Source organism: Phyllostomus hastatus, unplaced genomic scaffold (assembly GCF_019186645.2).
Source record: "Phyllostomus hastatus isolate PE091 unplaced genomic scaffold, TTU_PhHast_1.1 phas_scaffold_78, whole genome shotgun sequence".
Taxonomy (NCBI): domain Eukaryota; kingdom Metazoa; phylum Chordata; class Mammalia; order Chiroptera; family Phyllostomidae; genus Phyllostomus; species Phyllostomus hastatus.
In genome coordinates, this window is record NW_025334041.1 from 26,369,521 (window position 1) to 26,396,085 (window position 26,565).

Here is a 26,565-nt window from a genome sequence, read left to right on the forward strand (position 1 = left end):
ACTTGAACTAAGGGCAGACTTGGTTTAAAATGACAAATTTGTTCCCACAAAGGTTATTTCAGCATCACTTCTTATGTGACAGTTAGGGCCAGAATTTCTCAATACTAAAGTGCAAATATAGAGATAATCCAAATCTCTATGCTTTAGGCAAAGCTTTATTTGCTTCACCCAGAGACAAGGACCAGAGACCTCTCCTGAAGTCTCTACACTCATCCAAGAGCAATATTGTGGGGACTTGTGCGGAGGAAGCTCTGGTTAGGAAGCCTTGGGGATTCGAGTGAATTCTGTGACTTCAAATGATATCATTATGACTGGAGATGCTGAACATTTCTCTAACATCAGATCATCGGGAAGCATCCATGCTGCTTTTTCAGTATTTCATTTATTTATGGTTCCAAATCTTAATGTTCAGAAACACATTGGAGATATTTCACAAAAGTGCATGGATAAGATTTTTCAACTAATGCTTGTATTGGGGGGATGGGACAGGAGATGCGTACTGTGAGCTTCTTAGACTGTGATGGATGCATTTTACCCTGAGACGTGAGGCTGAAGCCTATCCTTTTTCAACCCTTCCTACCAATTAAGGCATTAGAAAGTAGGAATGATTGTCTTTTTTCTTCAAAATATATGATATGAGACATTCCATGATAATGTGGCAGCCAGTAGAAACTGACTTGAACCAAAGCAAAGGCTTGAATATCCCTCCCCATAAAGTCTTAGTTTATACTTATGACCCCAGGGGATTACCAGTGGCCTCCCACTGGTAATTGAATTTCACTTGTGATATTCAATTATGTTTTAGGATGACCAGTAACACAACTTGCAATTGCTGAGCTAACCTGACAACTTTAGTCAATCGATATTGTTAGAAGAGCAACACCCATGTTTTAATAAGGGTAGCCACAGAACTGTGTTATGGAACAGTTATTGGGTACCCCCACAACCAGTTCTCAGAAAAGTGATGCTTTTAATTATTTGAGAATAGAGAAATGGAGAGTCTTTCTGGAACAGAATTTGGAGAATTCTCTTCTTTCATCTTTTATGATTGTCCCTTGAATTTAGGGTCAATTCAGGAGTCCCAGAGATGATCACTTTACTCACGCTTGCAAATATCAAGGCTATTTCATGCTGTCATGGATGGAACTGGAAAGCATTATGCTAAATGAGATAAGTCAGGCAGTGAAAGACAAATACCATATGATCTCACCTATATGTGGAACCTAATCAACAAAAAAACAAGGGAGCAAAATAGAAACTGAAACATGGAAATAAAGAACAAACTGACAGACCAGAGGGGTGAGGGGAGAGGGATAATGGGGGAATGAAGGGGAAGGGTCAAGTCAAGGAACATGTATAAAGAAAGGACCTATGGACAAAGCCAAAGCGGGGAAGGATTGAGGGTAGAAGGTGGGGGTGAGTAGGGTGAGGGGGAGTGGTGGCAGGAAAATAGAGACGACTGTACTAGAAAACAATTTTAAAAAAGCACTTGTGTGCAAATAACAGGGAGACATTATCCTCTTTTGGATCATCTAGAGAATCTGTCTATGCAAGACAGTGCCACCTTCCCGATGTGTAGGAAAGGAGATAGTAGAGTTGACTCTCTTCTTGGTAGGTAAAGTTATTTTACAATCTTCCTTCATTTTATATCCTGAAGCTGTTTGGAAATTATTGTAAGATGTAGGAAACTAATGGAATGGCTGCTCAATATAATCTTTTTTCTTTTGCTTTCAGGGTACCGATGGAAACCCAGGTATCAAAGGAGAGCGAGGGCCAAAAGGAAACGCGGTAAATGAATAACCATCTTTCCTTTAAACAAGTGTATCTTCTAAATTTATTTAAAGAACAAAAACAAAACAAAGAGCATTGAAGTATATGTCAATGTCAAAAAATCTGATGATTTCCATGAAAAGTACAGGACGTTCACTTCCTGTGTTATCTGTCTGGCTTGTTCACATATGATCATGTTAGTCAATACACTAAGGAAACCTTGGGACCCAGTAAATAGAGACTTGTAATTAAAATTATGGCATTAGAAAGTAGGAATGATTGTGACTGAGAATGTCCCATGAATTATTAACATATGTTCCATATCAGATTGACCTAGACACATGTTTTTAATGGGTCCACTTTGAATATAAGTCATCTATAAGAATAATAGAAAAAACACCAGATTGTCTCTCACTCTCCAGCCATTTCCTCAATTCTTTTCTTTGTGTACCCATCACAAAATTCTAGATTATTTTTAATTACCTGTTCAGATCATTGTTGGGAAAATGGTGTTCCAAGTTTTACAGTAACCGAAGGTATCACAGGACAGAGACTAGCAGACACCCCAATGTGAAAATTTAAAGCAAAATTCTATATAATGAAAAATAATACTTAAAATAAAGAGGAAAACATATAGGGAAATGTTTTCATCAAATAAAATGGACATTGGGTTAATTTCCATAGTACCTAAATACAATAAAATGGATGAGAAAATATCAACCTTCTAATAATTAAATGGTCAAAGGACACAAATAATTTTCAAGAGAGGAAATAAAATGAGTAAATAAAGAAATAGAAAAACACTTATTTTCACTATATAATGAATAAAATTTGAGACAGAGACATTGAGGTACCCTTTAATACTAATTATTTACATTATAGAAACTTGAGAGTCCATGGTTGTTGGGTTGTATTTTGGGGTAAGGAGGGGATACATTTTCTAATTCACATAATTTGGTTTATGCTGTGTTTCAAATTAAAAATAATTTTTCATAACAGCTAACACAGCAATATTAAAATAATAATAACTAACAATAGAAATACAGTAGTAAAACTGGTTTGCTTTTCATTGCAAACGTAAGGTGGCACATTTTGGAAAGCAAATGGGCACTACATAAGAGGCATTCAAATATTCAAAAAATTAACCCAATAATTAATTTCTGAGAATATATTTGGGGATGTAATGACAAATATGATAAGTTAGATGCATTAAAGTATTTTTTGCCAATTGCCTGTTCCTCAAAGAAAGGGAATGCAAAGCATCTTTGAGCTGCTTTATAAGACACACACACACCTCTACACTCACTCACCTTACATGGGTTCAAATTAATGCCATCATATCTCATCTTGTTTTATTAAATACCTGTGATAAATCTATGTTTACATTTCATTTATTTGGCTTGTAATTTTGTGCCACATAATATATTTTCCTAAGTTTTGCTGAAATCAAGCAATCAGTCTTTAGGACATTTTGGAAAACATTCCACAGCCCCTTGGAGAAAGGCCAGAGGGGCTGGCTCCCAGTGGGTACAGTGCTGTGTTTGAGAACAACGGCTGTGCTGTTAAAATGGGATGCAAGACCCCGCCTACATCATGAACATGTACCTGGATTCAGCGCCGTCTACATCTGGCTTCACTCCAAAGGGCAAAGGCTATCTGAGCTGCTGTTTTCTTCCCTGGATTGCATGGTGAAAATGTCAAAGGGGAAGGCCAAAGATTTTCTTTCTCCATTGGCTTAATTTATTAATCTGGGAATTTTGAATAACGCAAAATCAGTCCTTTATCAAGTAATCAGTTCTTCTGCAGGGTGGTAGAATTCTGACGGAGTTTTTTGTTTGTCACAGGGTGATGCTCAAAAAGGAGACCCTGGAGAAAGAGGCCCAGGGGTATGTACACAACGGGAATGCCTTCCTAAGAATGTAATCCCAGGTGCTAGATTCTGGAATTGATCATGTTGACCCCTGGAGTGTGAGTGTGAAAATGATTTATATCTATGTGGGCTAGTTATATCACAGACAAGTCAGACAAAAATGACCTTAGAAGTGGAAGTGTGAGAGGGCCATACTCTGTTCAATGGGAGTGATGATGGGACAAGTGGTCAACCACATGACATTCCCTGACACTAAATTTGACACTTGTGAAAGGCTCAAACAAGAAAAACATTTTGCTTTATTTCTTCTGGTTTTTTTTTCCTTTTTGTTTTTGTTTTTGTTTTTTTTTTTTTTGCAACATAGAGGAAATTAAAATTCTGGGGCCATAAGAGTTACATAATCTAAACTACACTTTTGTAAATCTGATTCTACAGATCAAAAGAGAGAGAGAGAGTATGTATGTGACAGAGAAAAAGAGATTATCCCAGTTGATTGATTATCCCTGTAATTAGAAGATAGAAGATACCAGAGATCGTATGAGAAATAATTACAGAAAAAATTTTCATTACTGGTGTAGAAAATATCCGATGAGTACACAGTGAATGAAAGGGAACCATGTTGCATCTCTCCTCTTAGTCTGTCTCCTTGGGTCAAAGCCCAAGACTCAGACCCAGAGGGGGTCTGGTTTTACACTCTGTTCTCTTGATGTTTTTAATCAACCTCATGAAAACGTCTGATAGGAAGCTTGATAATTTCAATGGAAATCCATTCAGAATTTGTGTTATTTTTTTCAGGAAACATTTCTTTGTTATCTTCATACAATGCATACTATTAAGTGAAAATAAAATTAAGACAAAGCATTTATATTTTTGAAACACTTATTTTCTCATAGGAGAGATAAGATATTTCAGATAGCTACTATTTGAAGCAGAGTGTCAAAATACTGTGAAAGTTGCATGTGCAAAGCATTATAGGAATTCGGGGATTGGAGTTGTTGGGGTAGTTTTACAGGGTAACCCCTGAAGGGTGTAGTATTGTGACAGGAAAGGACAGAATAGGAAGGTGGAAGGGGACAGGTATTCCAGGTGGAGAGGGCCTTGAGCAGCTGCCAGAGGGAAGGCAGTGTGTTGGGAAATGGTGACATAGGGTGCCTGAAGGGGAGTACTGTCAGACACAGCTTGAGGATCAGAGTGGGTGCTCTATGCTGGTTGTAAGGTCTGGGCTTTGCCAGGTGCTGAGCACCCTCCAAGATTTTAGATGAGGCATGTAACACAGGAGCTACCTATGTATATGGAAGATTAGTCTGGCATGGCTCTAAAAGAAAAATTGAAATGCGAATAAACAGAAGGAAGAAGCACTTAGACGGTCTATTGCTATAGCTTATATGAGAAACAACAGGGAGATTGGCTACAGCTGCTCTGGCCAATGTGAAAGCCACTAGCCACATGTGCTTACTGAGCAGTTGAAATATGAAGTCATGGTGTGCTTTAGAAATAAAACACAAACAAAATTTTGATGACTCAATATCCCCCAAATAGAAGTAAACTATCTCATTGATAATTCTTTATATAATTACATGTTGAACTGACAGTATTTGGGACCTATTGGGATAAATAAAATATATTATTATAATTATTATAATTAATTTCACTTGTTCATTGCTTTTTTAATGTGGCTATTAGGAAATCTAGAGTTACATATGGGACTCCCAATTGGGGCTCCCATTATATTGGGCAAAACTGGGCTACAGTGATGACAACATAGAAGGGACGAGGACATTGTGAGAATCATGAGAGGGAAGCAATGATAGAGTGTGGTGATTAATCTAACTTATATATTCAGCAAATATATATTGAGCACCTTCTACATGTTATGTCCTCTTTACGTGCTGGGATACAGGAGTGAGTGAGAGAATTCCTGTTTTATAATGTTTTCCAACAGGGGGAGGCAATAATTAGGCAAACAGATGAATAAGAATTCGGTCAGTGAGAGGCTTTATGGAAATATAAAACGAGGTCAGGGGGGTGTTCTAAGTAGAGATAGCAGTAGGGACAAAGGCTCTGAGGTAGGAACAGCCCTGGCAGGCACAGGAAATGGAAAGCAAGCCAGAACCTAATGAAGAATGGTGGGAGATGAAGCTATAGCTTAGGCAGGGGCTAGATCAACAGAGCTTCGTTGGCCAGGGTCGCAGTGGGCTTAAAACAAGTGCAGTGGAAGCTGCTGGGGAATTTTAACTGGTTGGATTAAGGAATTGTAAGGGGCAAATAGGGAGAAAAGATAATTGTAAGTTTTTGAGACTGTGTAATTTGAAATATGATAGCATTAATAGAAATAAGAAAGTCAGAAATAATTTTGGCAGAGAACCAAGACTGCGGTTGTGGATATGTTGAATTTGAATATTTTAAAACTAGTCATTAAGATGCCATGAAAGGAAGGAAGGAAGGAAACTGATAGCAACTAAATAATAAATAAATCAGAGATTTCAGAGAGGAAAACAGGGAACCAAAAGAATATTCCTTTAAAAGTAATATTCCTTTATTTTCGTAAACACTACTGGCTCCTTCCTAAATACAATGTAACTCTTTTAACATAAAGTAATGATGGGAGCAGACCCAAGATGGCAGAGGAGTAAGTGGAAGCTACGTCAACCTCCTCTCAGGGCCAATCTGGAATTACAACTAAATTGTAGATAAATCATCCTGAATAACTAACTGAAAACTATCTGGAGAGAAGCCTTATATCCAAGGACAGACAGAAGAAACTACTGTACCACAATGAGGCTGGCAGGGAGTATGGAGGAGGCACAAAAAGGCTGTCTGGGCTTCCACAGGGGGCAGCTGAAGTGCCAGAGGGATATTTCAGTGGCCATAGGGTTCCCCTGAGAAGTGTGTGGTCTAAACCCCAAACTGGGCTCCCCAGTCTACATTACCAGGGCTTGTAAAGGAACACAGATAACCTCCAGCTGTGTAAAGCAGTGGGGTTTCTGTCTACAAGGGAGAGATGGCTGGAGATGCAGAGAGCCTCTTAAAGGGACAACACACAAAATTCTGCTGGCAGCCACTTTCCCTGGGCTCTGGCAGAGGGAGAGCAGATTGAACTAGGGACACATGAGGAGAGTCTGGGCCTCGTGGCTCTGGGGAGAGAGCTGAGGGAAGAGCTGCCAGGATTCCTGTGCTGAGTCATTCCCCATACTTCAGAGTCTATCTTTCTCAAGCAGAGCACTCACCTCTAAGTTGCATCAGTCTGAGGGGAAGCAATAGCCCTGCCCACAGGATTTACCCTGCCCCATCCTGTGGAGCTTAAGTTGAGCTGCTGAGTGCAGCTTGAGGCTATAACATTGATTAATTTAACAAACTAAAGTAGATCTCTGGGAGCTCTGAAACTTCAGCTGACCCTCTCCTGGGCCTGGTGCTGATAAAAGTGGTCCTTGGTGCATAGCCTAGTTCTTTCTGCAAACAAACAGGCCCAGCACAGGCAGCCACATGCTGTGGATCACTGGTAGCTCCAAATAGGTTGACCAGGGCCAGTAACAAGCAGTGTTTGACAAAGGTCTACCCCACAGTCTTCGCAGATCTACCTAATACATAGAATCAAATACAAAGAAGCAGCCACAATGGGAAGACCAGAAACAGACTCCAAATTAAAGGACAAGAGAATTCTCCAGAACTAGATGCAATGGAGGCAAGCAATTTATCAGATAGAGAATTTAGAGTAATGATTATAGGGATATTCAACAGCATGAAAAAAGACATAGAAACCATAAAAAATGACCAGTCAGAAATAAAGAATGCAATATCTTAAATAAGTAATATACTGGAAGGAATACACAGTAGGTTAGATGAAGTAAAGGATCAATTCAGTGATTTGAAAGACAAGGTAGAAAAAAACACCCAGGCAGAGCACCAAAAAGAAAATTAAAAAAAATGAGAACTGAAGAAACATTTTGGACAACATGAAGTGGAACAATATCTGCATCATGGGAATACCGGAAGGGGAAGAGAACAAGCAAGGACTCAAGAACCTATTTGAAGAAATAATGACCAAAAGTTTCCTTAATTTGGTGAAGGAAAAAGACACACAGATCCAGGAAGCTCAGAGAATCCCAAACAAGTTGGACCCAAAGAGGCCCACATTGAGACACATCATGATTTAAATGGCAAGGCTTAAAGATAAGGAGAGAATCCTAAAAGCCACAAGAGAAAAGCAGATAGTAATCTATAAGGGAGCACCAATTAGACTGTCATCTGATTTCTCAACAGAAAATTTCAGGCCAAAAGGGAGTAGTGTGAAATAATCAAGGTGATAAAAAGCAAGGACCTACAACTAAGCTACTTAACCCAGCAAGGCTATCATTTAAAATTGAAGGAGAAATAAGGAGCTTCCCAGACAAGAAAAATCTAAAGGAGTTTGTTAACACCAAACCAGTGCTGCAACAACTGTTAAAGGGGTTACTTTAAAAATAAGAAGAAAAAGAGAAAGGAAAAAAACCCCAGAGGAAAACAGTCTAACAATAAAATGGCACTATATACTTATCTATCCATAATCACCTTAAATGTAAATGGCTTAAATGCTCCAACCAAAAGACATAGGGTAGGTGAAAGGATAAGAAAACAAGACCCACATGTATTCTGCCTCCAAGAGACCCATCTCAGATTGAAACATACACACAGACTAAAAGGGATAGAAAAAGATATTGCATGCAAATGGAAAGAAAAAAAATCTAGGGTAGCAGCACTTATATCTGACAAAATAGACTTTAAAACCAAGGCTATAGGAGCAGACAAACAAGGACATTACATAATGCTAAAGAAAACAATCCAACAAAAGGATATAGCTCTAGTAAAACATCTATCCACCCAACATATCCACCCAACACCTCTTTTATAATGTTAAAAACTCTCCCAAAACCAAAGTCCTGGACTGGATGGCTTCACAGGTGAATCTTAACAAACATTCCCAGAAGAACTAACACCTTTCCTTCTCAATCTATTTCAAAACATTCAAAAGGAGGGAAGGCTCCCAGGCTCATTTTGCAAGGCCAGATGTATCATAATTCCAAAACTAGATAAAGACAACACAAAGAAAGAAAATTATAGGTCAATATCCCTGATGAACAAAGACACTGAAATTCTTAACAAAATATTAGTAAACCAAATATAACAATGCATCAAAAAGATCACATGCTGTGATCAAGTGGGATTTATTCTGGGAATGCAAGGTTGGTACAACATTCATAAATCAATAAATGTGATTCACCATATAAACAAAATGAAGGATAAAAACCACATGATCATCAATCGATGCAGAAAAGGCATTTGATAAAATCCAGCACCCATTTATGATAAAAACTCTTAGCAAAGTGGGAATAGAAGGAACATACTTAAACATAATAAAGGCCATATATGACAAACCCACTTCCAGCATCACACTCAACAAAAACTGTAAGTGTCCCCCTCAAGTTAGGGAAGAAGAAAGGGACATCTTCTTTCACCTCTTATTCATATAATATTGAAAATTCTAGCCACAGCAATCAGACAAGAAGAAATGAAGGCATCCAAGTTGGAAAGAAAGTAACAGTAACAGAAAGGAAGACAGTAAAACTGTCTCTATTCACAAATTACATGATACTGTACATAGAGAACCCCAAAGGTTCCACCAAGAAACTACTAGAACTGTGAATTCAGCAAATTAGTAGTAGAATATGGAAATTAATATCCAGAAATCAGTATCATTTTTATATGCCATAAGAAACAGAAATGCAAATTAAGAAAATAATCCCATTAATAATTGCTTCAAAAGGAATGAAATACCTAGAAATAAACCTAACCAAGAATGTAAAAGACCTGTTCTCAGAAAATTATAAGACACTGAAGAAAGAAACGGAAAAACATACAAATAAATGGAAGCACATAACATGTTCATAGGATAGGAAGAATTAACATCATTAAAATGTCCATACTACACAAAGCAATCTATAGATTCAATTCAATACCTGTCAAGATTCTACTGATACATTTCACAGAACAAGGACAAATATTCCAAAAATGTATATGGAACCACAAAAGGCACCACATAGTAATAGTGATCCTGAGAAAGAAGAACAAAGTTGGAGGCTCATGCTCCCTAATATCAAACTATACTATAAGGCCATAGTAATCAAAACAGCATGGTACAGGCATCAAAACAGACACATAGATCAACAGAACAGTAGAGAGAGCTCAGAAATAAACTGATAATTTTCTAGTCAATTTATATTTGACAGAGGAATGGGCTAAAGATAGTTTATTCAATAAATGGTGTTGGGAAAATTGGACAGATATATGCAGAAAAATGAAACTAGATCACCTTCTTATACCACACACAAGAATAAAAATTCAAAATGGATTGAAGACTTGGGCCTGACACTATAAAAATCTCAGAAGAAAACATAGGCAGCAACATCTTGGATGTAGCTTGTAGCAGTTTTTTATCGAATATATCTGCCCAGGCAAGGGAAACAAAGGAAAAAAATAAACAAATGGGAGTACGTCAAATTAAAAAGTTTTTTTCACAGCAAAGGAAATCATCAATAAAATAAAAAGACAGCCCACAGAACTGGGGAAAATATTCACTGATACATCTGATAAGGGGTTAATATCCAAAATTTATAAAGTACTTATGAAACTCAACACCAAAAAACAAACAGCCAAGTTAAAAAATGGGCAAAGGACTTGAATAGACACTTCTTCAAAGAGGACATACAGATGGCTAATAGACAGATGAAAAGATGCTCAACATCATTAATCATAAGAGAAATGCAAATTAAAACCACAATGAGATACCATTTCATACCTGTCAGAATGGCCATCATCAATAAATCAACAAACAACAAGTGCTGGCAAGGATGTGGAGAAAGGGGACCCATTTTGCACTGTTGGTGGGGTTGCAAACTTGGGCAGCCACTGTGGGAAACAGTATGTAGTTACCTGAAAAAATTAAAAATGGATCTGCCTTTTGACCCAGCACTTCAGCTTCTGGGAACGTATCCAAAGGAACCCAAATCACTAATTTGAAAGAACATAAGCACCCCTATGTTCATTTAGTGGGAAGTGTTATTTCCTCCCTGAAGTTTTCTTTTTTATCATTAAAAAAAGTCACACAGAGAATGAAATTTTATGGACAGACTTACATGTAACTGCAAGTATGGCTTGTCTATTCCACTAGTTTCAGCAGCTCACTTAAAATATGTCTTACAATTCTATTTTCATGCTTGAAAACCACAGTTGTATGAAGAAGCCATGAAATCCTCTTTTTTTAAAGATTTTATTTATTTATTTTTAGAGAGGGAAGGGAGTGAGAAAGAGAGAGAGAGAGAAACATCAATATGCAGTTGCTGGGGACCATGGCCTGCAACCTAGGCATGTGCCCTGACTGGGAATCGAACCTGCGATGCTTTGGTTCTCAGCCTGCACTCAATCCACTGAGCTATGCCAGCCAGGGCATGAAATCCTCTTTGAAAAGGACTTTCTGTTCCTTAAACTTGGTAACTTCCCAGTCCCTTTAATACTCAGTATCGTGTCATTTAAAGGGCTTAAGTGCAGCAACACAATGGAGAGGGCTGTGCAGGGTTCCCAGGAGTGACACAGAAAAGGAGCAGACACTCTGGCCCCTTATTTAGCAGGAGATAAAATATGGGTAACTTAAAGGTCACTGACTCATTAAGATCGAAAAAGGAACCATTCATTTCCTTGATGTTTACATTCTAGACTGAGTTTGAAAGGAGGACCGTAAAGAATATAAATATTTATGGACATTTTAAAGGATATTACCCCAAAGCAATTTTCACTACCAGTCTCTGTGAAACATTGTCAGCCATGATAGTTCATAGTTTAAAAGTCAATGCAACAATTTTGAAAAGACAATTACAGGTTTTCAATTCTACAGTGAGGTTCAGTGTATAGTATCTCTTTCTGGTTCAGGCCAAAGGGTAAGAAAATTGGGTTTGAAAAAAACCCCTGGTACTGAGAATAGAATGTAATAAAAGGAAAAATAGGTCCTTTTCTTCTCCCTAGTAAATGTACAGTCCCTAAGTGCAAAGTGAAATAGCCTATTTAGATATGGTCTTATTTTCCAAGACTGTACTGATGTGTTTTGTAATATCACAAATGAAAAACATCAAATACTTCCTCCAACTATGCCTCCTAATATCACATTTTACTTTTTCTTTTCTTTTTTTAATCAGGGAATTCCTGGGTACAAGGGTGAGAAGGTAAGTTTGTAACAACCATAGACCAGAATTCCAGAAAGAAAACCAGAAACATTGTTGTATTTATGCACTAAATCAAAGCTATTTTTGTAAGTCTGGATTCCCTAATTCATAAATATAAATATAAGCTCTGTTGACACAAATAGTAACATAAGATATGGGTGTGTACTGTAAGGGGTGGAAGGAGCCCTGAGGTTACTAAGATTTGGTGCCCACTCTCCCTGAGCTCTGCAAACGCGTGTTCAAACTGAAAGTTTCAGTGTACAGATGGATGCAGGAACACTGCCATGAGCTTGTTCCTTTGGTGCATAACTTCCCAAACCTCTTATGTGGAAAAGAGGATTTATCCTGATTAAGCAATATAGAACCACTGACTTCATTCAGTTAAGCATCTGGGTAGAGATTGTAGGGGGCAATACATTTGACAAACAAATAAAAGGAATGGGTTTGTAGATTATTTGCAAGTTACACATTAGGAAACTGATACAACTAATTCAGAAGAAGTTAACAGCCTGATTCAAAAGAAATAAACAAGTTGGCTTGGGACTCAGGAACCTCTGAGAGTGCTCGATGGTTCATTAATAAGTCCACCACTGTTCTATGATCAGATTTTCTCTCTGAAACCTGAAGAGGTCCCTGCCTCCATTCTGTCCTACAGGTTGTACAACTCAGACCTGGGCAAGAGGCCTTACCCTAGAGGGTCCTGCTCTGGGTCTCTTCTGTCCCCCATCCCCAAGCCAGGATTTGCAGGGCAAGAGGCCTGTGCCCCCATTGCCTAGGTCATGCTTTGGGTAACCAAGACCCAAAATGTCCCTGTAAAATGATCTGAGCCTGCATTGAAGGCATACGCAAACCTCTTTCCCATGTCTACTTTCTTCCCAGGCCTGGGGGTGGGGGACCAGGTGGAAGCTGTTTGCTAGAGCAGGAGGGGGCCTGGAGGCAGCTTTGTTGTGCCGTGTGGGGCACCGTCTCTGCTCACACACAGCATCTCTCGCTGTGGAAGGAGCTGGAGGTGGGAAGTGAAGTGGGCTGTGCTCCTGCACGGACCTCTGAGGACCCCTCTGCTTCTTTAATTTTTAAATTTCTTTTGAAGATATATTTGTCAAGAAAGAGAAGCTAGAACATGACTACTTTATTAGCTTGATTTTTAACTTTCCACTATTTAGATACATGGTATATGGGCTTCTGCTTGCACTCATCCTTTGGCCCTGCCAATATTAGGGGCAAACCTCCATACAAAAAATAAGCATATCTCTAATTAAGAGGAAGAGTGTCAGAATGTCACGATTCTGTCCTTAGCCATAAGAACCTGGGCTCCTCAGCCTCTTGGAGTGTCTATTTCACCCGCCATATAGAACTGGATTAATACATGCCTCCCTCATTCTCAGAGAATCAAACAGGATAATGAATGGGACAGCATATTCCAAACTCTTCGCTGGCCTGTAAATGTAAGGTGCTATTAGGAGGAGACTGGACATACATGCTAATATGGGAAAGTTGAAAAAGTTCCATGATACCCAAATTTGCCTATATTTGAGAAGAATTATGAACAACCTCTACCTCCATTTTGATTTTTACAGTGAGCTAATTATTAACCCCAGGAAGATATATGTATTTCATGTATACATGAAAATATTCATTGAAATCTCTGGGGAAATGTAGACTCTCTGGAGGAGATCTCACTTGGAAAATACACGCTATGAGAGAAAGTGACTCTGACCCTGACATTCAAGCCAGGATTTTGCCAGAAGCAGCAGCATCAGGAGTCAGAGGCTGTGAACAGAGCTAATTTGTTCACAGCTTTCTGAAGCCCTTGCTCCCTGGAACTGTCACTGTGGCCATTCCACAGCGATTAATGAGCCCACCAAAAAGAAACCGCCTTTGCAGAGGCAAATAACACTAGTACATTATTTTCATTGATGGGAATCTGCCCCCACCCCAAACAAATGCTGTTCCTTAGGACCCCATAGATAACACATCTGTCTGGGCTAACAGAATGAATTCTGGCCAAAATAATTTTGAGTGCATTTATGGTATTTTTCTGTTTTATATTTTGGTGATTGACTCATTTCATTCCCATCCAACATTATTACATTAATTGCTTTCTGATTCTTCAAGAGTGATTTTCCATTTGTGTTCCGAAATAAATATGCAACTTGTTCTAAGGGAAAGCTCAGTTTTTCCTGGGTCAGTGTGACTCACGTGATGTGGGGAGAGAATAGATTGCTTTTGAACAGAGGCATAGCTGGATCCCTCTTTCCGCTCCCATGCCAGCAATGCCCTGTGCAGCACCCAAGGCAGGAGTGTCAAGTCAGTGGGCAGTAACTTACAGACCATGGCAGTGTGCTCTTTTCACCTTTGGGCGGCTAATGAAGAACACAGGCCTGAGCGTCTACCAGACTCAGTTTGTGGTCCTGGGCAAATTACTTAATCTCTCTGAGCCCCATTTTTCTTATCTGTGAATGAAGATATATATCTACCTTGCAAGGCTGGTGTGGGGATCAGCAATAGTGCAAAGGCCTTGGCACATACTTTGCACCCATAATTCGTGGTTACAACTGTGATTTCCCTTCTTGGAGCAGTGCTATCCAAGATGTGGTCTGCAGGCTGGCTGTCAGTGTGTGTTAAAAACAGCAACCGTTTGTTGCTATTTTCTGATAAGATAAACTTTGCACCAGAATATAAATCCATTAGATCATTAAATATACTCTTTAGCTCAGCTGACCTTTATTTTCCATAGCAAGACTTCCCCGATGAAGGAAGCAGGGCACTGAACTGCATGTTAGTGCCATCCCTCATGTCATGTAGTGGCATTTCCAGTAGCACACCTCAGAGCATCACATAGGAAACACAGCAGCAGCGGAAGCAGAAACCAGCAGTGAGGGCGCTGGACTAGGAGTCACTCACTGGCTAGCATGTACATTGAAGTGAACCATTTACCTCTCCAGCTGAGTTGGCTTATCTTAGAAATTTGAATGGCTTTGAGGCTCAAAATGTATATATATATATGAAAGCACTCTGCAATTCCAACTTTACTTGTTATTCTCAGTGGCTCTGTTACATTTTAGTTCAATTTTTTAGAAGTGTTAGAAGTCCTGAGCAAGTTACTTAACCTTTTTGAGTCACAAAATTTCAGACTGTAAAACTGGGCTAATAATATCTACCTCAGACAGTTGATGGCAGATAAACTGAGATAATTTCCATAAAATAGCATTAATGATAAACTGTGAGGCATAATGTATATGTTAGGTTTTTTTCATTAATACTCCAGGACAGGCAGCACGGTGGAGAATGAGGATGGAACATACACAGCATGCTGGCCACCACGCTCCACTCTCTCCCAGCCAGCCTTGCTAGTTCATCTTGCCTCCTTTCCCTACCAAGTCAGGACAGGGTCTCAGAATTTTTCCCTCATACTCTCGAGGCAAAATCTATCTACTTCTTGCTTTGTTTTAATAGAGATCAAAAAGATGGAAGTTGGTGCTGGGGCTGGAGGATGGTGTTGTGGAAATAATAGGGATTCGGAGTCCAGGTAGACCTGGGTTCAGACTTTGATACTTACGAGCTCTGGTGGGGAGACATTATCTCATTCAGCTTAAGTTTTCTCATCTATAAAATAAGAATTGTAAACCTTATCTCATTGGGCTGTACTGTGGATTCAATTAAATCATACATGCAAAGGGTGTATAATACATAGTAGATGGTCAGTAAGACTTTGCTTCTTTTAATTTCATCCATCAAAAATGTTAAACCTCATTAGGTGGTATCACTGATTTCATTCTGTTGAGTTAAAAATGACTTATGGATACAATTTTTCAGACTTCAATGCCCAAAGAACCCATAGGACTGAGGATAACACTGGGTATAATCCATCACAGTTCTTATGTCTCAAGGTTCTGCTGGGAATTCTTAAAAGAAAATCCTAACACTGAATGGCTGCAAATGTCCTCTGATTTATTTTATTCATTTATTTTAGGGTGTGCCTGGAGAATGTGGTAAACCAGGAATAAAAGGTGACAAAGTAAGGAACATGTTTTTGAAACACTAACATTTTTTATCCTTTGGGACTGAGTTTCCTTAAGATGAAATTCCTGTTTCTATGAGTCTGTTTTTGTTTGTTTGCTTGTTTGTGTTGTTTTGCTTTAATAGAGATCAAAGAAATGGTTAGCAGAAGGGAGGGAGTGGAGGATGAGTGAAAAGGGGAAGGGGAATATAGTCAACGATATTGTGATAAGTTGGCACAGTGACAGATGATGGCTAGAATTAGTGGGGTGATCACATTATAAGTTACAAAAATGTTGAATCACTATATCATACACCTGAAACTACTATAACCAATATAAGATTGTATGCCAACTCTACTTATTAAAAAACAAACAATTTAAAAAATAGGAAATTCCTGGGATGCACTGTGTTGACCTTACTACTGAAGTGAGAGTCCTTGGCTCAATTTTCTCATCAGTATAACATGAAGCAGAAGACAAAGCTAACTTTACCTAACTTTAAGTAAGAGTGTCCCCAGATGCCTTTGTTATGTTCCATTAAGACTTTGCTTCATGGTACGCTAACCTTTGAGGCCAGGCCTACTGAATGTTATGGTGCAGAGAATAATTTAACCAGCAGAAAGTCAATTCAAGCTCCACTGGCAAAAAGTAGAATTGTTTTCCAGATGTAGACACTGAGACCAAGTGCTTCCCAAGCAGAGTGAAGAACTCGATGGAAGAAGTTAATGAGATAGTTATAAATAACGTGACAGAACCAACTCAGGGGTTTGAAATTTTGAAAATCCAGCAAGCTACAGACAATTGAGTACATATTTCCTTTTCATTAAAAAACAAATATGAATAAAGTATTTAAACTGGAGACAATATTAATTATGTTAAGGAGTTCCTTAATGGGCCAGAAATATAGACTGTATTTGAAATATAATAATAAAGGGTCAAAAAAGCACAGAGTAAAAGTAGTTTTTGTTACAGTTAAAAACTATTAAGAGCATGCCAGGAAGACACCAAAGTCTTTCAATATCTATGTTTTAATTATGGCAGGGAGTCAAGGAGAGAAGGTGAGGCAGAAGGTGAAAAGAAAAGGGTAAGACAATGACAGTGGCCCATGTAACTAAACACTTTAAATAGCCTGAGATTTTCTGAAAGCTTTTTAAACTGTGGCAGAGTGAAAGGTCAGGTGGATCTGAAAAATGTAGGTTTGGTAATTATCTCTGGGCGAAATGGGAAGTATGATAATGAATGGATTTTTCCTGGAAGATAACTGAGAGTGAGAGATGAACTTGGGCTCAAAAATGCAGGACGGGCACATACAGAACAGAACAAAAATGAAAATCAGATAATAACTAGGAAAACTATTTGAAATAAAAATGGCTAACAAAGAGTCAATGTCATATTTTATTGACTAAGATGCCAAGGATTGTTAAATGCCCTATTATATTCTGTGCCAAAAAGAAAGAAAAAATGCTGTCAATTATAAAGATGCAATTGATTGTAATATGTGTCCCAATGTCAGAGAAGTAAAAATTTGAAAAATGCATGTTCAGAGTCAATGGAAAAAGAGTACTTGACATGAAGAGAATTCACATAAGTTCATAAGTAAAACAAAGAATCAGAAAACCCCAAAAAGAAAATATAGATGGCTAATAAATGAAAAATATCCAATACATTAGCAATCAGGTAAGTCAAATTAAAACATTAAAGTATTATTTCACCAATCAAATGAGCAAACGCTGAAATAATATATAGTACTCAGTGTTGATGAGGACTCTATAAGATGAAGATGTGCTCTCTCTACCTGGGTAATGAGAACGGAAATCTGAACAAATTTTATGGAGAAAAGTTTCATGATTTCTTTCCATAAAAGGTGTGAGAGACAAAGAGAGTGAGAGAGAATCTTAAATGTGCTTATTGCCTTTCTCTGCATCGGTCATCCTCTTCTAGGAAATTATCCTCGGGGATGAATCAGAAGTTGGACAAAGATGTTATCTATAACATTATTTAAATAGTAATAATCAAAAACACTTTAAATGTGCAAACTAGTGGAATGAGTAAGTAAATCATGATGGGTTCATATTCTTGAATATTATTCAGTTTACTAAGAGTTATTAATGACAAAGAAAAATATTTTTGACACAACAGAAAACTAAGTAAGTAGGATACAAAATTGTATACATACTTTGATAAAATTATCTGAAGAAAAATTGATTGGGAGTAAGAATAAAAGTAGGTGAGAATACACTAAAGCAGTGTGTAGGAGCACATACAACAAAAGCAGGAGAAAAAGTGAAAATCTGAGAAAAGACAAACTAGATTATATTATCCTCTAATAAAAATAAACTTCAAAGGGTTTCCTAGTTATGAAACATACTGAAATATTTTTATTAGAAGAGTGTTTAGTATGATCAGTGTTTTACTAAGTTCCATGTTTTGAAGATAGGCAAAGAATGATTTAGACATCAGAGAAACTTGCTAAATTAATTTAACTGACATTACTTGGTTGGAAGAAAACAGTATTTCACCAAGTTTACTGCTTCCTAAGGAATCTTAAGTAATCTTTTACTTTGATCAAAATGTCAATATATAGACCAAGAACTTATATCTAAAATTATGTTTTCATGGAGTTTGTTCACTACAGGGAAGTTTGACTCCCCATTTGACTTGTTAATCAGGATAATTTCGTTAACAATGAATATGTGAGCTTTGATGTTTGGGTAACCAAAGAAGACTGGCTATTACTGAAAACATATTCCCTTCTCTTCTACCTAAAATCATTGCACTTTGAAGGTAGATATTTTGAGTGACTTACCATTAATTTTATCCCACAGGGATCCCTGGGGCCATATGGACCAATAGGACCCAGAGGACTTCAGGTAAAGAGGCTAAAACCAAATCTAAGTCTGGGACTAGAATCACCCAGGGAGCTTTTAAAGTCCATTTGCTCACATGGACCCTCTACCAATTCGATGACAATATCTGGGGATTGGAGCTAGGCATTACTATTTTTAAAGATCCCCAAGTGACCCCAATGTTCATCCAAGTTTGGAAACCACCACACTAATGCTTTAATAACTAATTCAGGCTCCCTCAAGATAGGTACCAGCAGGGGAGTCCACTTAGTAAGTAGTTGAAGGTAAAGCTTTTTGAATTAGAGTCTAGAAAGACAGATAAAGTCCAAGTAATTACAAGCAGAATGTAACTGTTTTTGTAGTGCTACTAAAATGTAGTTGAAAGAGTTATGCATTTTATCTAAATTAAGTATTTGTGATGCTCAATAACATGGACTGATTCTTTAAGGCATTTATTTAAGACATATCTTAAAAAAGAATAATTAGGATAATATTTGTTAGTCTATGAATTTTCCTCTTCTATAGTAACAATGGTGGGGAGGGTGTGTAAACAGTTGATTTCAATATTTCAAAAAGTCTTCTGAAAATGGTATTTTTGCCCAAGATTTCCTAGATAGCATTTCGTTAAACACCAACTCCTTCACTGTGGCCTGGACTTGTGTCAAGGTAGGACAGTCACTCTGGCCATCATAGGACCCTTGGAAGCTCCAGTTTTCAGTTATAGATGTCTTAGATACATTTTAAAGTTGTTTATTTGAAATCTTTCAAAAAAAAGGGTCCAATACAGAAATAAGGTTGGACACACAGGTTTAGAAAACAAGCATCTCATTAATAAGGTTTGCTTTCAGCTTACATACTATTTTAGAAACCACGTATTTGACACAAGGAATTTTATCTCATTCCATTTCTCAATCCCATGCAATCATTATTTAACTGAGTTATGGTCTGAATGCTAACTCTGGGATCTCCACGGACCGTAGTGAATGATTCATTCCTGCTGGACCTTGGACCCAGAACTAATCCTTGGTTTTCATCTTGGAGCAGGGCATTAGCGGACCTCCGGGAGACCCAGGCCCGAAGGGAATTCAAGGCAATAAGGTAATCCTATCCTTGGGTTAAAGATGGGCAGAGTGCCTTTCCCCCGGTGAGCCATGGTAATGCATATTTTTATGAGGCAGAAGTCAATGGACTCTTTCAGGAAGTATGTTTGGCAATACAAAATAACCTGCAGGTGTGTACAAAGAAGCAAGATTGTTCAAATACCTGGAGGAAGTCACTGGCATAGCTTTTTCATTTACTGTTATATTATTCAAAGGGGGCATTATTAAAAACAAGCCATCATCAGAATCTTTGCAGTGCATCCCACTTGACTGTACCCTTTAGTCATTATATGATATAGCTCACTACAAACTGCTAAGTAGTCATGAGTAACTCAATTTAAATGACCCTATTTCCTACGTGGAATGCCAACTTGATCTACAGTTCATAAGGGAAAAGAATTTATAACTCTTATAACAAAAGAAATCAAGGTTTTTTTTGGGGGGGGTGTTTTTTTTTGTTTGTTTGTTTTTAACAGGGGCACAACCTCGGTCATCAGTGCCAGGCTCGTAATGTCATTCCCCAGATAAGCAGGCAAGACAGATAGGGAGGGCTGGATGGAGCCAAGCAGAAGCAAAACATGCAACGAGAGGGGCCTGCAAAAGAGCCTTTATAAAGCTCTGCTTTCCAATGAGAACAGCCACTAATTTGCTGAAATCAAGCCCTCAAGTTCCTTTTTAATTCCTCTCAATGCTTGGTAAATTTCACCACTGGATGTGGTAAACACCCAGTAAATGGAGTCGCGTTAGTGACTGGAGACCTGGGAAATTTATGGCGGTGATAACTGCAGAAAGTGCTGTCTCCAGTGGACCCTAGATAAAGCCAATATTTTAAAAGTGCTATTAAATTTAAGTTGTGGGGAGTAGTTGGACTACTCGAATGAGAGTAAAAGAGTGACAAGAATAGTATTTTTAATGAGATAATGACAGTGTGTGATTCCCCAGGCCACTTTTAATTGGCAATTAAAATAGACTGGGCTTCTCCGCAGGAGCATGCCTCAGCTTTGTCTGGGGAAGGTGTCTTCCTTGCCTACATTTCTCTCTGGGGGACAGAAATGGCTTTTTTGCATACTGAGTAGAAGGATTTTATAACATTTCTTTGGCTGTAGGTAAAATCCTGGAGCAAGGGAAAAAAATATTTTGACAGTTCATGCTTATTTGTAGGATTTTTTGTTTACTGAAGATGATGATTTTCATTTGTTCGTGAAAGAGAGGCTTAAAATCAGGTTTCAGGTTTTGGAGTTTGTGACAATAAGAGAATTATGGAATTTTGAGGCACAAGGGGTAGGGTGATCACTTTGGCCCAAAGTTTTCATTTTTAAGGATGAGAAAGTCTGGAGATCCAATGCCTTGCCTGAGGCAGAGGCAGAGCCAGGCCCGTCAGCTCTGGTGGGCACCTGCGGAAGTGCTGGGCTGGGTGCAGGACGCATGGCATTGGGACATGGTTGGTGGCGGTCCATGAAGGGGTGCCATCGTTTGATCATTCCTCTTTATGTCTCACACAATTACTACTATGGCTTTTCTTTTTAAATGCATTTATTTTAACAAAATTTATCTTTTCATCCAGGCATGCATTAATTCTTAGAAAGAATAAATAACAGAGTTAAGTGTTTGAGGGAGGTTGTAATTTTCTGACATAATCACACTGCATGCTTGACTTTCACAGCAACAGCATAAAAAGAGTTGTGTCAAAAGCATTTGAGGACTGCATTAATTTACAAAAGGGACTCTCAGGTTTTTTAAAAATTGTGGTAAAAGATATGTAATGTAAAATTACTGTTTTGATGCTATTCACTGCCAGGTGAACATACAACATTCATTGCCAATCAAAAGACATAAAGCTCACTGTGAATTTCTAGAGCATGTTCAAGGTTGTGGGGAAGAAGTGAAGTGAGAAGGAGCTTCTCTTTTTTCCTCTAGTTAAATTTGGCTTAAAGTCACAAATGTAGTAGTCCCTTGACTCTTAATTTGAAACTCCTACTAATTTCTACTTGTCTTTGGATCAGAGATGCATCACATTGAACATTATTTTTTAAATTTTATACATTTATGAGTGTATTGTATTAAATGTCAGCTTTCAGGGAATACTTTCATTTTACACCCCAGAATGTACTTCTAAATCTTAAAGACCAAATAAACTCTTTTCCCTCTATCTAAAAATAATATTGTTTTATAATGACATTTCTTTTCATCCATTACCATTTTATTACAAAATGCTTTTTAAGAAATTGCTACTGCAATTTGTATAAAAACAGTATCTAAAATCCAGTAATTCTGTGTTTTCTAATGGGCACAGGGAGGATTATTTATTTTAAAACTTCTGTAATGATAGGTAACAGTTATTTATTGATTATCAGCAGATACAGTTCTAAATGCTCATTTAACATAATCCTGCCTTTTGAGGCACGCTCTTTTCTTACCCCACGATTACTTACAGATCAGGCTGCTGCACAGGGAGTTGAAGCAATGGGGCCAGGTCTACACAGCGAGTCAGGGACAGAGCCACGATTGAAACCCAGCCAGTCTACTCTTAACCACTATACTATATTTATCTTCTTAGGAAAATCACTTAGTCTCCTAAATAGTCAACCTGAGGGAAATACATTTCTTCTGAGCAGGATGCAAATTGCATCTGTGTCCGCTTCTAATGTACCCTAACAGAAACATCAGTCTGTTAAGGGGCACCTTTCTGCTTGGTTATAATGTTTATCCGGAAATGCAGGAAAAGAAGGAAGGGAGTCATATGAGGAAATAGAAACTAGTAATGTGCTCTTTGAATTGTTTTATTTCTTATAAGGCCTTCTAATGGAAACCTTTAGATTTGTAACATTTGTGAATATTCCCTGAGAGATTCCCTAGATGGGGTCTGCCTCTGTCTCTAAATGTGTGAGTGGTCGCTCTCATGAACGACAATGCCATTCTGTTGCTCTGGAGGTTGGATTTTCTTTTTTTTTTTTTTAATATTTTATTTATTTATTTTTAGAGAGGGAAGGGAGGGCGATAGAGAGAGAGAGAGAGAGAAACATCAATGTGCGGTTGCTGGGGTTTATGGCCTGCAACCCAGGAATGTACCCTTCGCTGGGAATCGAACCTGGGACACTTTGGTTCCCAGCCCGCGCTCAATCCACTGAGCTACGCCAGCCAGGGCGGATTTTCTTCATCAAAGGGTTTGCAGTGAAGGTGGCCAAAGAACAAAAGGAAAAAAAAAATAGCATGTGACAAATCAAGGAAAAATGTGACTCTGGCCTTGTTTCCACAAATCCTTTCTGCCCTTAATCTTTTCCACATGTAAAGTAGTTCCTCTTCTGCCCTGGATGCCCTTGTTTCCTTGGAAACAAAACATAGATGTTCCTCACAGTGAAGCCTTGGCTCCGAGGGCACCTCAGTCTCTCTCACACATGAGGGCCACGCAGTGGCATTCCTCAGGAGGACATCCCCTCCATTTCTACATTAACTTGAATCATAACCACATTAGTTACCCAGGAAGACTTATCCCTAGGATGGAACTGGAAGTGTGACTCGAAGGAGCACTGTGCTCTCTCTTAGTAAAAACGGAGTACCTAAAACCCTATGCCAACTTCCAAGCGCTGCCATGGTGGTTCAGGTTGCAGTCACATCTGGCCACAGAATGGGCCCTCTAATAACTGGAAAGACCGGCTCAAGATTGGCAAGCCTTTCAAATCACGGAGAATAAATTACCAAAATTAGTTTTGAACAAATAAGCATAGAAGGCTGGATGGACAAGCCCGCATTAGGTAATTTTTGCTATTTCTTGATGTTTTTCTGTGGTTATGTCTGAAGGGTATTTTTTTCTCAGGTCTCATGCAAATTTACTCTTTCTGAGACCCTCTTTGTGTTCCTGGAAGGAGAGACAGCTTGTTGTGGCTGGACCAGGAAGCAGGTTGTGACCTGTTGAAGTCTCCCAGTGCTAGGGCCAAAGGATACTCGGAAATAGCCCTGATGTATTTTCCCAAGGCAAAATACCACACCTTAATCCCCAAACCACTAAAAAGTACCATGATGTTATATATTAATTTATCTTAATATGTGAATTGCCTCCCATCTTCTAACCTCTTCCATTGTTTTACTCTCAGATGTTCATGTACTTCCTGCAGGGCTTTCTCCCAGCTAAGTGTTTTCTTCTTGCGCTGCACTCAAGTATAAAATTCTTCAAGTCCTTTTGTCTGTGAGACTTGGTCTTACCTTATGTTCAGTTTAACTTCTGAGATGTTAAGAAGACCCATAGAGGTGTCATCTGTCTGGTCCAGTTTAACCAATTGCATGTGGTCAGGGCAAAAACATAATCTCCAGTGAATTAAACATCCATCATCCATCGAAAATGAACAAAGGACCTAGTATTAGTAAAAAGACAAAGCTTATGTTTCAAGAGGGTAGTGAGGGCAAATTCAGCACTTAGAACCCAGTGCTGCATCACCCCATGATTCTTAGACACCCTTCTCCTCCTTACCCAACTCTGTCCAGCCTCCATTTTTTTATCCCATATTTTGAGGTTCCTAAGCACAATAGTTATTTTTCAAGTAGCTGGAGAAATTAAGTAATAGCTAAATATACAGATCCTAAAACTAAAACCGTAAGCCTAGTAAACATCCCTGTAGAACATCCTGTTTTCTTCAAAATGCTCTATGAAAAAAGGTTATTTTTAAAAAGAGGGCTGCTCTGGCTGGTGTGGCTCGGTTGGTTGGAATGTCGTCCCATAAACTGAAAGGTCACAGGCTTGATTCCAGTCAGGGCACATACCTAAGTTGTGGGTTTGGTCCCCAGTCAGGCACATAGGAGAGAGCACAATGGATGTTTCTCCTTGCACTGGTGTTTCTCTCCCCCCTTTCCTCTCTGAAATTAATGAGCATGTCCTTGGGTGAGGATAAAAAAGAAAGAAAGAGCACTACTCGTCGGCCCTAAACATAGCTCCTAGGAATGCATATGCAGGTAATTTTGGTAGCTGCCCGTGTACCAATCAAGTTTTCTTTGAGTTTCCATGTGTTACGCCTTTATACACTGCCAGACTTCTTTCAGATGTGGACCGTTGGCAGAAGAATTGGACAGATAGATGCAGGTCCATCACTGTTTTAAACTAAAGCAGAAGATCCAGTGATAAAGGGTCAGGAGCACCACACTCATATCTGAGAGATAAAAAAAATTACACACACCCTCAAACACATTTCAGGTAAGCCGAATGTAAGTATTTGTTGACTGAATCCATGAAGGAATGAGGGAAAGGTTTTAAATGGGATGAGCTGTCAGCAGGAGCATACTGAAGATAGAGGTCAAACAGGCAGGAGCCTAAGGAGTCAGTTCACCAATTCTGAGGTCACTGGAAACCTTGGAGAGAGCAGTTTCAATAGAGATTGGGGAGGTAACAGTGGATTGTGGAAGGAATCAGAGAAAAGGGTGCAGTAGGCAGGAATTTTGGCCATTCTTCCGAGTTAGTTGGATAATGAAGAGAAATAGGACAGTGGTTGGTGAAAACCATCAAGAGCTTCTTGTGCATTAAGTAATCTAGTGTATTATTTATACTTCCACTTTCTTCTCAGAGTAGCATAAAGACTTGGGGCTTAATTTTATTTTCTTTACAGTTCATATATACAAGTTAGAGTCTCATGTTTTTTATAATGTCATTATTTTCATTAGAACATAAAAATCATTGATGAAGATTTAGTACAATAATTTCAAAAATACATTGCTGTTTTGGGAATTATTTAAATACTTGATTTGACTCAAAGCTAGCTTAGTAGCTTTAGTAGGTCACCCTACTAAACCTAACTAATATTTCAGTTGTGGTTTGGAAGTAGTTCAATACCACAAATACAAACAACTGTGAAGAATTTTAAACTTTCTCCTTATTTCAGTTCCCATACAACTCAAAAACCTAACAATTTCCTGACATTATAATGTTGCTTTCAATCTTTAAAAAGTCATGATTTGCAATAGAATATAATTCCTTATAATTCAATAGGCAGTAAATCAGTTGAAACATACATGACATTGGCAATTCCTACTATAGAATAATTAATCACACAGAAAACTTTCTTTTTAAGTCCATAGCTCTCCTAACTGAATGACTATATTACTGGCTTCACATAAAGTATTTTAAGTACAGGATACTGGAACACATCAGCTTTAGCAGCTGTCCAAAAACAATAATGGGCCTTCTGGTTCAGGCTAAGAACTTTGAGCAAGGTTGTGATGGCTCAGTGAATAGCACTGCAATGGGAAGAATCCTTTACAATTTTAATCGCAAATATCTGTTTAATAACCAGAACCATGCCGCCAAACCATGTGAATATTTTTCCTTCAGAGATGTCAAAGTCTAAATGCTATTTCTGTCCTGAGCCTATAATTAAAGGGAAAGAGGCATTAGTAATCCAGCAATTCTTGTTGCAGGAAGGGCTTTGACCTACATGCACACCTGCCTACCAGGACTCTAAATTAGCTTATTAACTCACTTGGCATGAGACAACCGAAAGTGACAATGTGAAATGTCTGCCAGAACATGCAGGATGTCAGCCAATGGCTTCAAGGTAGATGATGTTCATTCCCAAATCTCTGACGCATTTGGTTCTCGGCAGATGGCGTACGCCCTGTGTGAATGTGTGTGCAGGTGTGTATGCAGAGACTGGTAAGGTGAAAACGCTGACAGATCAAGAAACCAAAATGCTGAGGATATTTCTCACCAAGGCACTGAGTCTAACCCACATGTCCAGTCAATCTGGC

At 38.5% G+C, this 26,565-nt stretch overlaps 1 protein-coding gene across 1 annotated transcript in view; it reads left to right on the forward strand.

Annotated features, from left to right (window-relative positions):
• COL28A1 (collagen type XXVIII alpha 1 chain) overlaps window positions 1-26,565 on the forward strand; it is a 151,881-nt gene that overhangs the window by 13,882 nt on the left and 111,434 nt on the right. The window contains exons 6-11 of the mRNA XM_045827928.1: window positions 1,735-1,788; window positions 3,615-3,656; window positions 11,863-11,889; window positions 15,863-15,907; window positions 18,716-18,760; window positions 19,781-19,834. Of these exons, the coding sequence (XP_045683884.1) occupies window positions 1,735-1,788; window positions 3,615-3,656; window positions 11,863-11,889; window positions 15,863-15,907; window positions 18,716-18,760; window positions 19,781-19,834 (267 nt within the window). The remainder of the gene's footprint in view (window positions 1-1,734; window positions 1,789-3,614; window positions 3,657-11,862; window positions 11,890-15,862; window positions 15,908-18,715; window positions 18,761-19,780; window positions 19,835-26,565) is intronic.